The sequence below is a fragment of the Ammospiza nelsoni genome, chromosome 3 (assembly GCF_027579445.1).
Source record: "Ammospiza nelsoni isolate bAmmNel1 chromosome 3, bAmmNel1.pri, whole genome shotgun sequence".
NCBI classification, from domain to species: domain Eukaryota; kingdom Metazoa; phylum Chordata; class Aves; order Passeriformes; family Passerellidae; genus Ammospiza; species Ammospiza nelsoni.
The window spans coordinates 582,838-600,213 of NC_080635.1; the positions used below are offsets into that span (position 1 = coordinate 582,838).

Consider the following 17,376-nt stretch of genomic DNA (forward strand, 5'->3'; position numbering starts at 1 on the left):
CCTTTCCTGTGCTCCATGCAGAGGTTTTGCTACTGCAGAGCTCCTCCAAACACACCCTGCTTTTCCCTATGGATTTTCCTCACTTCATCACTATCCCATGGTGTTGGAAAATTAGAATCATGCAAGTTGTACAGGGGGCAGTCAGAAAATTCTACACAATTGCCATTATGGTATATTTAATTAATCGTCCTATCTCAGTGGTAGCTCCACAACTTACACTGGTGACTGTAATACAAGAACAGTCCCCCAAAGCCCAGATCCACCACCAGGCTGGGGGCTGGTCCATGAAGTGGTTTCCGTTGCCATGAAAATAAATAGAAACGTGAACTTCAGGGCTTCCCTCTTAGAATACCAAGGCACATTTATTTTTGTGGAAATCATACTTTGCCAGGTCACACTTCTACTACTAAGGGAAGATACATTCTGTTTAGTCAGGAGAAGTTTCCACTGGTAGTGTAAGTTTGTTCTTTGGATCCTTCTTCATCTAAGCATTGAAAAATGTGTGCTTCCTGAGCTGCCATTTAAGCATACAAGAAATGAAGTGAAATAGAAATGAAATGAAATGAAATGGCTCCCCTTAGCACTCTGAGCTTTGCTCTACCTAGAGCTAAATGAACCTGCTGAATGTGGGTTTGGTTCAGCCTGGCTGAACACGGCCACATCAAAGCCCTGCACCTCCGCATGGAAAGGGCCCATCTTGCGCACAGGTACCTGGGAAAGGTGCTGATGGAGCAGGTTACATCAGCCTTCTCACAATACATTCAGGTCACCGGGAAGGGAAGGGAATGCCAGCCTCGGGAAGGGCTCCCCCTGCAGTGCCGACAGGAGCCAAGGGCAGCTGGGAGCGCTGGGACCCAAAGCCCCTCAGGCCAGGGGAACGTGACCCAGGCTGGGGCCCAAAGGTGGGACTGCATCTCCAGCCGTGCCTGGTGAAACCGTTCTGCCTTGCACAGACACACCTCCTGTTCTCACACCAGCTGACACCTGCACAGCAAGAGCTAATGGTTTTAATCAGCTCCCTGCCAAGCTGAGATGTACAGGGTTATGCTCCCGGCTGCTCCTTGAAGACTGCCTGCTTCTGCTCCTTATCTGCCAGCCCTCGGGCTAGATCCAGCCCTGCCTCCCAGCAATCCCAGGGCCAGGGTGCTGCCCTGCCATCTGCAGAGCCACAAGGCAGAGCCTTCATGGTTTTTAGCAGCGCCTGCCAAGATGAGAAGTTCTGACAAGGGAAGTACCCAATTCAGCCTTTTCCTCCCCAGAAGATGGAAGTGATTGCGTAACCTCCCTGTCCCCTTCTAACGGAAGCAAGAATATTTGAGTCTATTTAAGAATTTTTTGGCTTCCTCTTTTTTAAGCATTGACAGCAATGGCCATGGTGGTTACTGTTTGCCAGTGCCCACTGAGCTTGCTTGCCAAGATCGGTGATTTCTCCCAGTAGAGGGAAAACCCAGTGAAAAAGCTGTGCAAACTGAACTGCAGTTTCTGGGGCAGAGGAGGAGGAGGAGGAGAGGGGTGCAGGCTCTGGATGGCTCAGCAGTGCTTACCTGGCACTGGGGCAGCAGCAGGGCCACGCGGGATCAGATGGCGTCAGGCTGGAGTCCCAGCCCACATCTGCCAGCGAGCGCCTTCTGTGATGTGCAAATTGTTTCAACCAGTTTCCCTACAGGGTGGAGAAATAAATCTCTATTCCTTTCATTCTAGCACTATGAGATCATATTAATATTAAAAAGGGGCATGCCCAGCTCTAGAATTAGCGCTTCAGATAGTCTTCTTTAAAGATCTGATGCATAAATAAAAAAGATAATTATTACGCCATCAAGTAAGGCAGTTTTGGATCTAGAGTACCAATTCCTACTGCTGTACTAAAAGATTTAACTTGGACAGAATGGGAGCAAACTGAACTTTTCCTTTACAAAAGATGCACTGTCAGCTCTCACAGGAGCAGATTCCCAGCTCTGGAATAATTTAAATGGATAGTAAAGAAGGTAGGGCAGTTGTGGCTAATTTCCTGAACAAATTCCAGGTTATGGCTGAAATGCCTTGTGACACTCCATCACTTCCACAAGTATTAGGGTTTCCCAGCATAAGGCAACACTAAAGAACCAAAAAGTCCCTACCTAAAAATGTCACCTTACTGCCACTGTGTAAAGGATGAGGTCATGCACTACCAGGCTCGATTTTAACTATCTGGGGGAAACAGGTGGACGAAAGGACTCATGTGAGTTGATGAAAGAATTTGCTGCTCCTTACCCAGTTTGCTTTCCCTTGGGAGCAGCTCTTCCCTCAGTGCTGCCCCAGCTGTCAGAAGCAGCACTGCCAGCTCCCTCCAGGTTCAGTGGAGCTCTTTGATATCCTGTGATGAAAGGCTCCGTGCGCGGCTGTTCCCTCAGCCCACATCTTCTCCTGCACCCGGGTTACTGCCAGCGAGTTTATGTTTATTAAAGGAGAAAAAAGCACAAAGCAAAGAAGTGAGGAGTGCCTTTTATTAAAGCTAATTTCTGAGGCCAACCCACACTTCCCACTGCTGGCAAAAAGGCTCAGAGTTATTACCTCTGGTGCAGCCTGTTTGAATAGAGAACCTTTCCCTGGGTACTGATAAAGCCACAGAGATACCTACTCCTAGCATGCCATCTGGGAGAGTCTATACTTCACATCTTTCTTATTCCAAACAGAAAAATATTTCCCTCCTTTTTTTTTTTTCTTTAGGAAGAAACCATTTTCTAGTCAATAGCCAATGAGATGATGATGTAAATGCCAATTACAACTCATCCAATGCAATCCACATGCTGAGCAGTGAGAGGGAAGGAAGTTCACACTGACCAAAGAAACGCCTTCAGAAGCTACTTAACACCTCACCTGGTCAAAGCCTTCTAGGAAGGGACGTCTGGGTGCTTACCTGGCAGGTAACACCAGAACCTGCACAAAGCTTAGCACCCACAAGATCTTGGGATACTTAAAACCTTCCTACCAACCAGCACTGGGCAAGGGAGATTTCACATGAGCTGATTAATCTTTATAAATGATTATGTAAAAGGCTGGTCTAGCTTTTGATATGTGTTTAACCATAGAAGTCCACTAAACAAATATTTTTAACTGCTTTGATGTAAAGAATAATGGAAACAATAATCTGTACACATTAGAGAGTGTTTCGCTAGGAAACAACTGTTTCATTATCAGCAAAAGCATAGAGCAAATGAACCAGATGATTCATTAAAAATAATAACCCACCAAAGCTGGCTGGTTTAGGATAAAAAATGAACCAAAGATATTGTTTCTGTGCTTCAATGGCAGCTTCAGAAGAGAACAGATATTCGGTATTCCCTACTTTTACAGAAAGGTATGCTAGTGCTGCTCAGAAGCAATTTGATAATAGAAAGCCAAGACTTGCAAACTGCTAATTTTACTCCAGCTTAGTTTCCAGTTCCCTTTTTCCCCTCTAAACCTGATTTAGGAAATCAAATTTGTGGTTCTAGAGCATGTCAGACCACACCTTTGCCAGTCCTCTGGGTGCAGGTGGATGGGTGTTGAAGAAAAAAGCAAAGTCTAAGAAGATGACCCTGGGCTTGAAGCAGAGAGAGGAAAGAGACACAGACACAGCCTCTGTGTCCCAGCACCGCCAAAGCACCACCAGGTTTGCAAAAGACCAGCTGGTATAAAAGTCCTGCTGCACAGACAAAACAAAGTGCAGGTCTGAGCAGCAACACCTTTTAAAATCCAGAAATGACTGTGAATTCAAAGTCTTTTCCCTAAATAGCTGCATTTCTGGGAGGATCCAAGACACAACTTTTGATAGCAATGAAGCTCAAAAATACACAGCTGCACAGAGCCTACAACTTACCAAGACAGTAAGGACAAATGGAATAACACCACCGTGGACCTGTGAGAAAGCCCAGCTTTGTTCTGACTCCCCAGCCTCTAACACCCTCCATCACCTTTCATCTCTCACTGTTGCATGACCACTGCTTTGAAAGGGAGATGTTCCCAGGCAGCAGAAAAGAGATAAAACCAGCATTTTAAGTAACATAACAAAATATCCTAAAGGAAAAATCAAGTGTTCTTACCTACACAGACAACAGTTTAACGTACCTAAGCCCCCTTTAAAAGCATGACCTTCATTTGAAAGGGTGCAGGCAGGTATGTTCTTCAGTCAAGATTAAAACTAAAACTTTAATTATAAGGTTAACACACACACACACACATATATATATATATATATACACACACACACACACATAATAACAGTGGTGATGAAAACTGGTGTGATAAAAACTAGATGTGGTTGCCCTCTGGTTTCTGATACTTGAATTGTCTATGCTAAGACTTTAATATAAACTATCAAATTATTCTAACTACTCTCATTTTTCTGATAAATGCTTAATGTACTATCCCTGTACCTCTTTAAAGTCCATCAAAAAAGGTGCTTTTTACTCCCTTCCTGGCCTAGTATCTCCAGTGCATAAAAAAGCCAACTGCAAACATACCTCAGGCTCTTCTTCCTCCAAACCAGGTTCTTTGCAGCCTTGGTTTTGCTGGTACTGGGAAAAAGCTTTTAGCAGAGCCTGGAGCTGGGTAAGGATTTGCAACCTGACTGCAAAGCACTGAGAAACATCACCCAAAGAGCTGAAAGAAAAAAGAGAACATGTCTTCCAGACACATGCAGAATCTTCTTCATTTGCAGCACGAGCAGAAATCACTTCCAGCAGGAGGAAGCTGCACAATCAGCAGAGTCCTGCTGTCAGCTGCAGAGCAGCTAACTCTCATCAGGACCTGGGTTACACCACCAACTCTAATGCTCCTGGATGTGAATCACCTCCTTAACCTCAATGAGGAGATCCACAGTCATAAGTAAATGTCACTGAGATTTTTCTAAATTACTTCACACAAAATCACAGAGCACAGAATATGCTGAGCTGGAAGGGACTCACAAGAACCATCAGAGTCCAGCTCCTGGCCCTGCACAGGACACCCCAACAATCCCACCCGTGCAGGGGAGCACTGTGCAAATGCTTCCTGAGCTCTGCCAGGCTTGGTGCAGTGACCACTCCTCTGGGGAGCCTGCTCAGTGCCCAGCCAGGTTCTGGGTGGAAAAGCTCTTCCTGATATCCACGCTAAACCTGCCCCGACACAACTTCAGGCCATTCCCAATGCTGTCACTGTCCCCACACAGAGGAGATCAGTGCCTGCCCCTCCTGTTGCCCTCACCAGGAGGCTGCAGCTGCAGTGAAGTGTCCCCTCAGTCTCCTCCAGGCTGAACAGACCCAGTGCTGCTCCTCACAGGGCTTCCCCATCCTCATGCACGCCTCTGGAAGTTCTCAAACACCTCTATATCCTTGTTACACTCCAGCGCCCACAGCTGTGCCAGCCCTCGAGGCCAGGGCAGAGTGGGACAGTCCCTCCTGGGCCTGCTGCATGCCAGGGACATGGCCGGCCCTCCTGCTGCCTCAGGGGCTGTGTCACACTGAGCTTGGGAATGAGGAAAGAAAATGGCTTATACATTTATTCTACACATTTTAAAAAATAAGCATGAAATAAAAAGGTACGTTTCCTTAGCTCATTAGCATTTAAATTCAAAAAGCAGTATGAACAAGCACTGTGAAATTAAAATTTATCTTAAAATGAGATTTAACTCTAGTGTTACTTCCACATGAAAACCAGTGTGTTGCCCTTGCACACAAACAAGGCCTCATTTTGAAACATGTATCCATGAAGATATACATACATGTTTATATATGAACTTCACCCAAGAACAATGTTTGAAATCCAGGTGTAAACATATAAATCTAAATATATAAAAGAAACCTTCATTCTTCCCCAAGACTGAATGCATGATGACTTGTATCCGCAACATGGGCTAGAATTAAATGTTCATATCAAAACTCCACAAGCAGAAACTACAGTTATTTAGAAACTTCTCTGAAAAAGTGGGCCTCAAATCATCAGCTATTAATCCTGGTTAAAGATTTATCTGAAATAAAATTAATTTGCTTTATTGCTGTAAAGATCATGTGAGTAAACCACAAACTTCCTAATATAGAGAAAGGGTTAATTTTTTACTAAAATAAACTACATGCTCAGAACAGATCACACAAGGAGTTTTAACTTTTGCTGTCAGCAGCTGATATGACTTTTTAATAGCACTAAATATGTATAAATCTAAAATTTTGCTTAGTAAATAGTATTTTATAAGAGATTTTTCTTTCTATAAATCTGATGCTGACTTGTGTAATAATCATGATTATTTCCTAAAGACTTAAAAGGATTACCTATATTACAGTGCCAAATGACTAAGATCCTTAGTTAACTAAATTTTCTTATTGTGTTCTCTAATTTTGATTTTGTATTTGTACTGTTTTCCATCATTTTGAATTGCTTCCTGCACTTTGCTTAGGCACAACCTTGGCTGACCACCCATGCTATCAAGGCAGTATTTCAGATTTTGACTTCTTAAGCCTTCGCAGTTTTAACTTCCCGAGACCATTTTCCACATCTTTTTTTCTTTTTTGGGAAAGCTTCTCTGAAGACACGGGGCGCAGCTCTAGACATGATGTTGGCACTGCAGGCAGCTCTTCAGGGACTGTGCTTGGCTCCTTTTGACTTGTCTGCACTCCACTGCTGCTCACAGAAAGAGACCAGGAGGGGTTTTTTCTCAAAGTCAATGACTTCCTGTCAACCATAGTCTCTGTCACATCTTGCTTTGAAAACAACTTGGAATTAAGAGGTGTCGTCTCCTCCAGGAATGGACCCAAACAATTATCGTCACACTCACTAATTTCTGTATTGATGTAAGTTAAAGGAGTCCCTTCAGAGGACATTTTTGTGAAATGCTCCAGCTTCTGCAGTGAGCCACAGGTCTCGAGCTGAGCCTGTGCTCTGGTCACTCTCTGGCTTTGTTTAGGAGCCAGCGGCGCTGACTCAGAGCTGCACGGAGAGCTCTCACCGAGCAGCCTCGCCTCTGGCTGCTGCAGAGAGTGAGGTTTGTGCTGGCTGTGAACCTCCTCTGGCTGTCCCTGATGAACATCCTTTCTCTGCTCTGGCTCAGGAAGGCCCAGGCTGCTCTCAGCTGTGTTTGTGCAGTCCTTCAGCAGGCCTGGGCTCCTGCGCTTCACAGCACAGCGAGCACTCAGAGAAGCCTCACAGTCGCTGTTTCTGTTCTCTGTCTGTGAGTCTGCCCAGCCAAGATACACTTTCTTGGAGTCCTTGCTGATTTGAGGTTTGCTTGCACTACTTCTCCTTGGTTTTGTCCTCTTCACACTGCAATAAAAAGGAATTTTGTTTTTTAAATTAAAAAAGAACCTTTACTGACTCCATTTACTGTTTTTCCAACTCTGAAACACCACTTGGGCCACCCTCTTTCTGAACATGGAAAAAATCCCTGTGTATCATCTTGACAAGCAGCAATGTTTGTCTAGTGTGGATAATATCAAGCATTATCCATCTGATTTTCCACTGTTGTAGGGGAGAGCCCTATTTATTAATGACTAAGCTCCGAAAGAGTGAGTTCACACTCTTTTCCAAGAGGCAGAACTGAATTCATTACCGATGTTAAAGGTCAACAGAGCAGAAGTATACTGAATTCCTTTCTGAACTGGCTAGATAAAATAGCATTTCCTAAGTGCCTAAATGATTGCAAACCATTCCCATATACCCACATGCATAATGCATATCTACAGGACAGAGGGGGCAGGCGGGAGAGGCGGTGAGTGCGCCTCTGTGTGAGAGCTCCTAATCTCTATTTTAGAATGTTCCTCTGGAATTTTTCCCAGGACATTTCAAAGCATTGCTTTAAAGTTAACCACTACTCATCTAGTATCAAGCCCATTCATCTGGCAAGGACTTGGGAAATGCAAGTAGATGATATTCTGAAAGGAATTACACAGGAAAATGGGATCACAAGGGACCTGACGGAGCGGCAGTACATAAACACTCCTCAGCAGCACGCTACCTATGGATCTGGATTTCACACAGCCCTTAAGATGAACTTTATGCCCAAGTCCTGAAGCTGCATTTGGAGTCTAAACACACGGTTGCTAGACACGGCCCCAAGCTGAGACCATGTTCTGCTGCCCAGCAGCTCCCAGGACAGAGCATCTAACTCCCCTCAGAGAGGGCTCACCCAAACCAGGTAGAGCTGGCATGCCTCCAAAGCTAATCTCATTGCTAAAGGCAACACATGAGACAACTGTGGTAAAAAGAAAAGTTGCCAGGGTTCACAGCAAATCCCTGATTTCACAAGTGATTTGGGGCTGCTGGCATCTCCCACAGCTTGGGATGGGGTCCTGCTACCACATGGAGCAGTGACAAGTTCAGCTGATCAGCTCATCCTCCTCATCCACTCAATCAGGGATACTCTTTAATTGTGACTATTGATCCAGAGTCTCAAAATGAACAACCAAAAACATTTGTGAAGTGTTTTTCACCCGATTCAAGCATCACATATTTATTTTGGCTCAGAGCTTCATTCAAGGAAAAACAGCCTGTTTTGACTCTGCCTAGTGCTATGTGTTACATCTATGTGGGTTGTAATAGCTTTCTCCATGCTGTAAAAAACATCAATCATTTTATGTGCTTATCCACACTACAGTAGTAATCTTTCAGTAATTTAAAACAATCTTTTGTAAAGTAGTTTATATTATTTAAAATTTTGTATTATTTAAAATTTTATTTCATGAGCTAGATTCTACCAAATAAAAGTTTACCAATTATAAATTCAAAAGCTTATAAAGAATAGTGGCATACATTTTTCTCAGGATGTCTTGCTTTATTTGTTCACTCAGACTAATCTTAAGCTTCTTGTTCTCAGCAGATTCAGTAAAATATTCAGACGTCCAATTGGAAAGTTCTTCTTTCTGCTCCAAAAAAAAAATACAGGTTTAAAGCATGACACATCAAACTGTGATTATTCAACAGAAAGCTCCATTTCTAATACTAAGATTTACAGCTGTTCTTTATTATTTTGATCTAAGCAGTCTAAAAGAAACAATTATTTTTAATCTTTTAATATTTAGGAGTCTAGTCAGTTCCCTCCCCTTGACTCTCAAGCAACATATTTTGTATGCTAAAATACACCGCAAACAAACAAGGCTGCAATGTAAAGGACGTAGCTTTCCAAACCATCTGAGGAAACTGTTGGCAAATACTTGACATCTTTGTGGCTCAAACTGTGACAAATGCCAGGAATCTCTCTTGCAGACAGGAGCACGCTTGTCAGTTTTTTCTGAAGAGACTGACTGGCGCAGTGGTCTATACACTTATTCTCAGAGGAATTCCCATCATTTTCCATACTTACAAAAAACCATACACAGCGTTATTTGCTCACTGAACAAGGCAAGGGTTAAAACTTTTAATTCTAACATTTAAACGCTCGCAGCTTGTAGTGGTTGGCTACTACAGGACACCAGGGGAATTTTCTGGTCTCAGCTAACAGCAGCACCATCCTTTTATATAATATGAGGTTGGGGCGAGCAGGAGGGAAGGAAAATGCTCTTTTTTTTCAAGCTGTGAGCACTTCCCTTCGCAATGAAACAATCTCAACCAGAGAAGGGTTGTTTGCTGATTTCACCATTAACTACCACACACTCCAAAAAAGTATTATCTCTGAGGCCACGGAGGAGAGGAAAAAGAAGTGGTGAAGTCAAGGGGAAAAGAGGCTTTGTGCATCTCCTTGTCTTTGAGAGCACTTTTCTCCCTCAGCCCCCACGAAGCAGTGTGTGACAGGGCTCCCCAAACGCAGGGGAGCTCCAGCCCATTCCTTGGTGAGGCACTGGAGCCAGGCGATGCGGAAGAACTGAGGGACACAGAGACAGCCAGCAGAGGCACGAGGCCACAGCCTGTGCATGACCGCTGCCTGGAACACCCCTCGGGAACCTGTCACTTGGGGGAGATCAAGCCCTGCCCATTTTTATATCTGTTTTAAGGAGAGGGCAGGGGTACCTCCATGCTCTTTCCAGAAGAAATAGCCAGTGGAAACAGCTTCCTATTTTGCAAGCAGATGGAGGGTAGTCAGGCAAAGAAGTAAAGCCATTGTGGCACTTAAAAAAGCTACAGCTTTTTTCAGTGCCACAATGGCTTTACTTTGTTCTGAGCCTTCCTTTCAGAGACAAGTTACACAAATGTGCACATTGAGCCACGTATGAAGTTCTGTCCACGCGTGGTGCAACGAGTGTGTTTACAGCAGGCGGAAAACAGCATACATGCAATGTGATCCCAGCCTCAGAAATCAAGCTTAACTAGTTTAATCTGAGGGATTAATTGCTGCTTCTATTCTTGCTGGAGGTAGATTCCCCTAATTTGACTAAATATATTTTCATACTTTGTAAGCTATTAAAGAAAGAAATACTACTAAGATACTCGAGCCCTATGCTAATTTTAAGAGAAGGCAGAGACTGCAAAGTCTGTAGAAACTATTTTGATTTCCAGTAACAGCCACACAACTTGGAGGCTGAAGGTTCTTGCACAATCACCCTGCATCAAAGCAGCTGGAGAGCACTCACACTTGGCCAGAGAGCCGGAGCCCATCTGAGCTCCTGCTGGGTGGGAACGGGTAAGGTTAATTCTGTTAACTGTTCTCCAGCCCCCAGCGTGCTGACCAGGCCAGGATCGGCAGCCCACTCTTGGCACTGTGGCAAGCAAGGCATTCAAAGGAGCCCTTAGTACAAAATCCAGGGGAGGACTGGCGATAGCGCATGTCCCCACATACTCCCTACTGCAGATAAGGAATAAGCCCCAGCTCTGACCTGCCTCTGACTCTGGGCCCTGCAGCACTGGGATGGTCCTGCCAGGCTGAGAGGAGCAGACCCTGCAGAGAGGCCAGGATCAAAATCACAGCACTTGAGAGTTGAGTCAGGCTGGAGCTAATGGCCCCAAGTTGCAGGGCTAACACGCTCCCTTCACTGCGCTGTCATCGACCTTTTGTTTTGCTTTCACATAACTTATCACACAAAGCAGTGACAGAAAGGGTTAAGGCATCAAAAAAAGTAAAAACCAAAATGATTTATATGTGAAACACTTCTGAACATGCCCTCTAAGTACAGTAGATTTTCCCCTCGGAACCACACCCTGTAAATGCTGTATTTTGAGAGCTGAACAATTAACATAAGGCATATGAGTCAGGCTCTGAAAGACACTGTGGGAACCAGAGAGCCTTTTGCTATTAGTAGTGATGTAAACTCCCTAAGGCTGGAATAAGTCCACAATAGAAGGCAGAAGGAGTCATAAATAACAACAGTGGGCACTCCATATACTACTAAGACACACAGCCATTATTGGTGATACTTCCTTTATTTTCTTTATTAGGCTTAATAATTTTAGTTAATTAAAAAAAAAATAAAACACACCGTCTGTTTTGAGAATACTATTTATTTCCTATGGGAACTTCAGGACTTGCTAAAGAAAGAAAAAAAGCTAATCTGCTCTCATCCTGTCTAGTAATCCCAGATTCCTTTTAGGCAATGAAATAATTAAAGAAAAATATTCCAGGCATAAAAGGGAGGACAGCAGAAGCAGACATCATATAAACAATGACACCACGACAGAGAAAAACGTCAAAGCACCGCCAGACTTGTGACTCGACTCTGAGAGCTGCAAGGGAGTGGGATCGCTGCTAACAAATTAAAACCACATTTCTTGGCAAATTGTTAAAGACAGACATATTTACATTTGTATAGAGACTGGGTGGGCACAAAAGATTAAAATGCTTCTCTAGCCCTTGAACTGCCAAGTTCTATTAGAAATATGTGCTCTTAAAATCCCAGGGTAAGCTCAGTCCTCTTTGTCACTAAAACTGCAGAGAAGGGCCCGCAGAAGTGAAGCTTGCTAAGTCTTACCAGCCTACCTGCTCATGACACTGGCCTCCCCAAACCTGAATTCAAGGTCCTTAACACTTATCCAAAGAGATGTTTGGGGGAAGAAAAATATCTATCAAAGCCTACAGAGAAATATCAGGCACACTGCTAGACACGGAACATACTTCCTGTAAGGTTTATCAAATTGAAGATTCCCTTTTTTTTTCAGCTATCTTACTCCACTTACTACACACTCAAGCTGAAAAAGAAACCCTCAGAACTGTAGAAGTGGCATTCACTGCTGTCTCCATCTCTCTCCAGGACAGCTGAATTCAGCAGTACAGCACTAGATATCTGTTAAAGAGCTACCCATGGATGGGCACTTGTGAGGGACCCTTACCCTGAAGAGGAACTCATTACCCTGAAGCAGAGTGGAAGCTGTGGCCTTTCCAGCATGACAATATACTCATACAAATACTCTTTTCTTTTTTTTTCTTCCAGTCTAATACTGGGTTGAAAGAAAATCTTCAAAGTGAACACTGCTGCCCCCCTTTCCTGCCTCTCTGGTGTCATGCTTGCTTGCTGTCTCTCTTCTCAGTGCCACAAGCTTATAAAGTAAGACTAAGAGATAATTAAATTTCATGTCTGGTTCCCAACCCCATCATACAAAACACAGTTTTTAAAATGCATTTATTAATGTGGCTCATCAAAAATACTTAATAGAATACACCAGTGGGTTCAAGAAATCAATTTTTATATCATGGTGGCAAATGGGAGGGGACTATAAAAATAAAATAGGCAAAGCTATGAACTAATGTATTATCCCAGGTCCATACAATAAAATAAAAATTAGTGAAATGAATAAGACAGAAACCCTTACTGAGAGGACCTTTAAGTAAGGTGGCAATTGGATGATTTCTCTCAGTGTCATTCTAAACTGCATCATGAGCTCAACCATCAAAGATAACCTTTAGGTTTCAGAGGTGTCCTGACAGATGATGGGCAGATCAGAGAGGTCAGACAGGACTCCTTCCAATCTGATAAGCAAAAAGGGCTCCTTAAAGCAAGTGAGGAGGCTTCTGAGGGAAGGATGGATCAGACATTACAATCTAATTGATAAAAAAGTGACAGAGACAGGACTTTGGGTCTCGCCTCCTGCCCTCTCCCAACCCACATGAAGGAAAAGCTTCCCACAGTTTCAAGATGCAAATTTTTTTGCATTTCCAATGTAGTGATGCATCAGTCCTGGCAGTTCTACATATGAACTCCAACCACATCATAAAACACTTGTAGAAGTTTTCCAAGTACAGAAATGGATATTAATCTCAACCTGAAATACAGTTCCTTGATCAGATTTGTAGAATATTCATCTACATTTTAAAGACTGTCTTGCTGTAAAAGTCAGTAAATTCCAGTAAAAAACATTAAGGTTACACTGGAATACTGGTATTGCCTTTGAAATAAGTATTTTTAAGAAATGCTGGTGGTTTTCAAAAAACTCCAATTTCAATCTTGAAAGAATGTAACAACCAGAGCAAACTGCATCTGTCCAGGAGGTGCAGAACTGTTCAACCTTCCCATGACCTAGCAGAGAAGGCAAAATCAAACTCCTGGATCAGCACAGTCTTCATCATCTACCACCAAAATTCCCTTGAATGTGACACCACAGATTTTCAGTCCTGATGCTCAGGAGACCCTATGGTCTGCATTATTTAGTCCAAGCATTGGCCCAGTCTGTAACAAGCCCCTGTGATACACATTCCCCTTTCTCAAAGCACAAGGTGTGAACCCAAGTTTCTCACTCAATACATAAATCCTGGCAACTGCAAACATTCCAAAGGTCCCCCAGGCATCACCAGATTAGTTTAAAGCATATGACTTCTATGAGGAAAATGCCCTCTTCCTTTTGAAGTATTTCGTGCAGATTTTAACTGTATTTCACATATAGGAGCAATCCCAGACTGTTCTGAGTGTTGGAAATTCAGAGCTCTCTAGATTTGCATTTGAACACCCACTAAAGAAGAGAAAATAGAAGAATTGCTGCTGTAAATGGCAGAGAACAAATGAAATGTGATTCTTTCTAAAACTTAGAGCTGCAGGGGGGCCTTTTTATAAATCAGACCTATGTGTAACACAGGGAGCAAATACCCCATCACACTTTTTAAAGGCATAGAAGTGCTCCCAAAATAACTGATTTATTTACATACTGAGCAGCACGTGACACAGGCTGTGTGCATTTGCTTGAAGGCAAGAACAGCTAAAATTAATGTTAAGTAATTGAGCTATTAATCATTCTGATTTTATAGACTGATGCTACAAGACTCAGATTCTATCTTCAGAGAAAGTGTCCACTGATAAGAAATGGAGGACTAGACAACAGCTTTTCAACCCAATTAACTTCTCTCAATGACACTAAAGAAAAATCTGAAGCACAGTGACAGGGAATTTTAAAGGAAACCACGTGTTTTATAATCATGCATCTTCAGCCAGCCATTTCCATCAATTTTTAGGTTCCTGACTCCAGTAATTATGAAAGAGGACATGCATGTGAGACACACATTTCATACTTGAAAGAGATTTTTATAAAATAGGGGAATAGCAATTTGCTGTGGCACTTGACCCCTTTCTCCAGCTTACAAATCAAGAGAGAATACCTGAGGCAGGCCCTTCTGTAATCCTGTACTACAGCTTTTCACAGGCTGGCATGAGGATCCTCTGTATGCCAAACCTGACTGGCTATGGGTCAGCCAGTGCAGATGTCCCTCAGCATCACCCACCAGCAACACTGAAGCAAACTTTGCATTTGCCCAGGCATAGCATGGGTTATATGACATGAGAGAATACTCCTTGGAGCACATGATGCGTACAGTGTGATTCAGATGCCCAACACTTGGATACTTACGGGAAAAAAAAATACATCAATTTTATGCTCTTCTGTTGTTTTTATGCAATTACAATATGCAGTAACACCCAGAAGAGATGTTGTAAAGAATATCTAATACTCTTGATTGCACTGATTACACAAACCCAAAATATGTAAAACAAGAATAGCACAGCTCAGGAAATAATTACTGTTCAACAGTGTAATGTTTTAGATTGGTTTCCAAAACCAACACCAGTGCCACCACCCCAAAAACCCCCAACACTTCTGAGCCCACACTGGGGATCTGTCCCTCCAAATAATTTCAAATAACTACAAATTGTTCAAAAATCCTGCCGTGAACTTTACCATCATCTATTTCACTTCCCTCTTCAGTCAAGTTATGAACTTCCTATTAGTTCTAAGAGATTTCTGCTGAAGACTGAGGAACAGATTGCTCCTTGAAACAATTTTTTAAAATCCTGTCAAATATTTTTTGCCCAACAGGAATATCAATAATTACTATCAAAACCTTAAGTAAGTTCATCCTTTTCAAATCCTAGAGCCACCAAAATCTCACAGATGTACCACAGACAAATAAAATCTTGAGCTCCCTGCAGTTTAACGTGAGCCCTGCCAGCCTCCCCCCTGCCCCTCTGCCAGGGGGGCCCATCCTCTCCAAGTCTGCAGAGAGGAAGGAGCAGAGAATCTGGTCAAATCCACTTGAAGCACCAGCATAAGCTGTGACAGCAACAGTGAGAGGGGAGAGGAAAATGAGGGAGGTGAAAGGATGATGACAGATGATAATATCTTAAATAACCACAAGGCTTTGACAAATGGGATCTTGTGAACGCTGCTAAGTAGTGAGATTTAAATCAACTGGAGGACTCATAAAAAGCAACTACCAAAATGAGTAAAAGATTACTCAATTTGTCCCTACTTTTTGAGGATTGCTTCATATGGAAATAATTTTTTACAACCTTAATCATTTATACTGCTGCTACAGGACCATCCATATTTCTGCTCTGCTTCACCTGATTTTGCATAATGAGGTACTCGTTTATTGAGGATGTATTCCACTTACTTTTTGGATCCAAGGCAAAAAATATTACTTTTTCTTTCATTCCATACATACTCTAATATTCTGTCTGCTTTTCAGATAAATAATGTCACGGAACAAAGTTTTCCAGTCAATTCCTTGCAGCAATATCTTGGCCTTTTTTCAGCCATCACACAGTTAATGCACTCAGCAGTTTGCATGAGCACAGCAATTGCTTCTTTTCAGTGAAAATACTGTGCATTTATCAACAGATGATTTTCATTTACAGCCCTAGTGCCTCTCTACCCAGCTCTGGGAGGTTTCTCTGAAATTCTCCAAAGCCGTCTCTGATCCTGACTAATTGAAATAATTGTGTCAGTTTTCATTTCATCATTTGTCCACTTCTCTGGATAGTTAATGCAGCAGACAGCTGCGACACGTTTTCCATGCAGAAAATAAATCAGTTTGGAAGCTAAGAGAAGAAACCGCGACAAGTTCAGACAAATCTCACGGAGGCAATTCCCAGCACCGCCGCTCTCAGGTCTCCTCCCTGGCCTCCTGCAGGAGCTCCTGCCGCACTCAGAGCTGGCAGAAGGGAGCACACACACACACAGAGCCCAGCTGCTCCCACCCAGGGCAGCTCGGTGCGCACCAGCCCCAGGACTGCGATGCCCAGGAAGGTGAGATGCAGGAACACAGCCCTTCTGGCAGCGCTGCTGCAGGAGAGGCATCTGCAAGGAGAAGAGGCAGACAGCTGGCACAAAAGGGAATACTGGAAAGCTGCTGCAGCTTTCTTTTTATGACGGAGTCAAAGACTTCAGGAGCATTCCTGAGATGCAGTTTCTCAGGGACAGCAGCCTAATGACTGAAGCTAATTGGAAGTTACACCAACAATGAAAGGGAAGTCTCACCCTCACCCAACATGTGGTCCTGCCAAGGATCAACCCCCAAGGGATGTGGCTGAAAGTGAACCACACAAACAACAAAAACCCAAACCAAAAACACCCCTTGTTTACAGAGGGGTCACTGGATGACCCCAGCACTGTTCAACACTGAAGACAAGAATGCCCAGGGAAGCAAAGGTAGGTGGAGCACAGAACAGGAAGGATGAGTAAAAAAAAAAAAAGTGACAGGAGCTTGAGGTGTCAAAAGTGAAAACTCACCCAAGCAATTCTTTGCCTGTTCTACTAATATGGTATTTGGCTAAAGTTCATTAGTCTGCAGTTTCCCCTCTCCACCTTTTTGAAAGCAGTAGTGAACCCTGTTCATATTTACCAACTACAACTTAATGTTTTTCTCCTGTTTACTATAGTAACTGAAAATAATTCAGCACATTATCTAAAATCACAGAAAACTAGATTTTATAAAATTCAAAAAGGACAGTGACATAAAAAAGCCAGCAACAAGACAAGTATTACAAGAAATGTAACATTAACATGTTGTGGATGTTACTTTCAAACCCAGATAACTCTAGCTGCTACCTAAAGGTTGCTTCAGCTCCATTCATCCAAATCCTGGCTGCATGCTCCTGCAACATTTTTTTGCATCACAATTGGCAAGTGTGTGGGTACAGGATGAGTTGGTTCAATGAACTGACATGATGGAAAACTAATCCTCCAACGAAAAACAGAGAAACTTCACAAATAAATCATTTTCTGCTAGGTCAAGTCAATGAAATAATTCATTCTCAGCTGAAG

At 43.0% G+C, this 17,376-nt stretch overlaps 1 protein-coding gene across 6 annotated transcripts in view; it reads right to left on the reverse strand.

Annotated features, from left to right (window-relative positions):
* Positions 1–5,471: 5,471 nt before the first annotated feature.
* SLX4IP (SLX4 interacting protein) overlaps positions 5,472–17,376 on the reverse strand; it is a 70,072-nt gene continuing 58,167 nt past the window's right edge. For 5 of the 6 annotated variants that reach the window (XM_059467778.1, XM_059467775.1, XM_059467776.1 and 2 more), the window contains 2 exons: positions 8,737–8,849; positions 5,472–7,251 (listed from right to left, as the gene is read on the reverse strand). In XM_059467778.1, coding sequence (XP_059323761.1) covers positions 6,417–7,251; positions 8,737–8,849 — 948 coding nt within the window. In that variant the 3' untranslated portion in view covers positions 5,472–6,416. The remainder of the gene's footprint in view (positions 7,252–8,736; positions 8,850–17,376) is intronic. The other variant, XM_059467779.1, reaches the window with a different exon arrangement.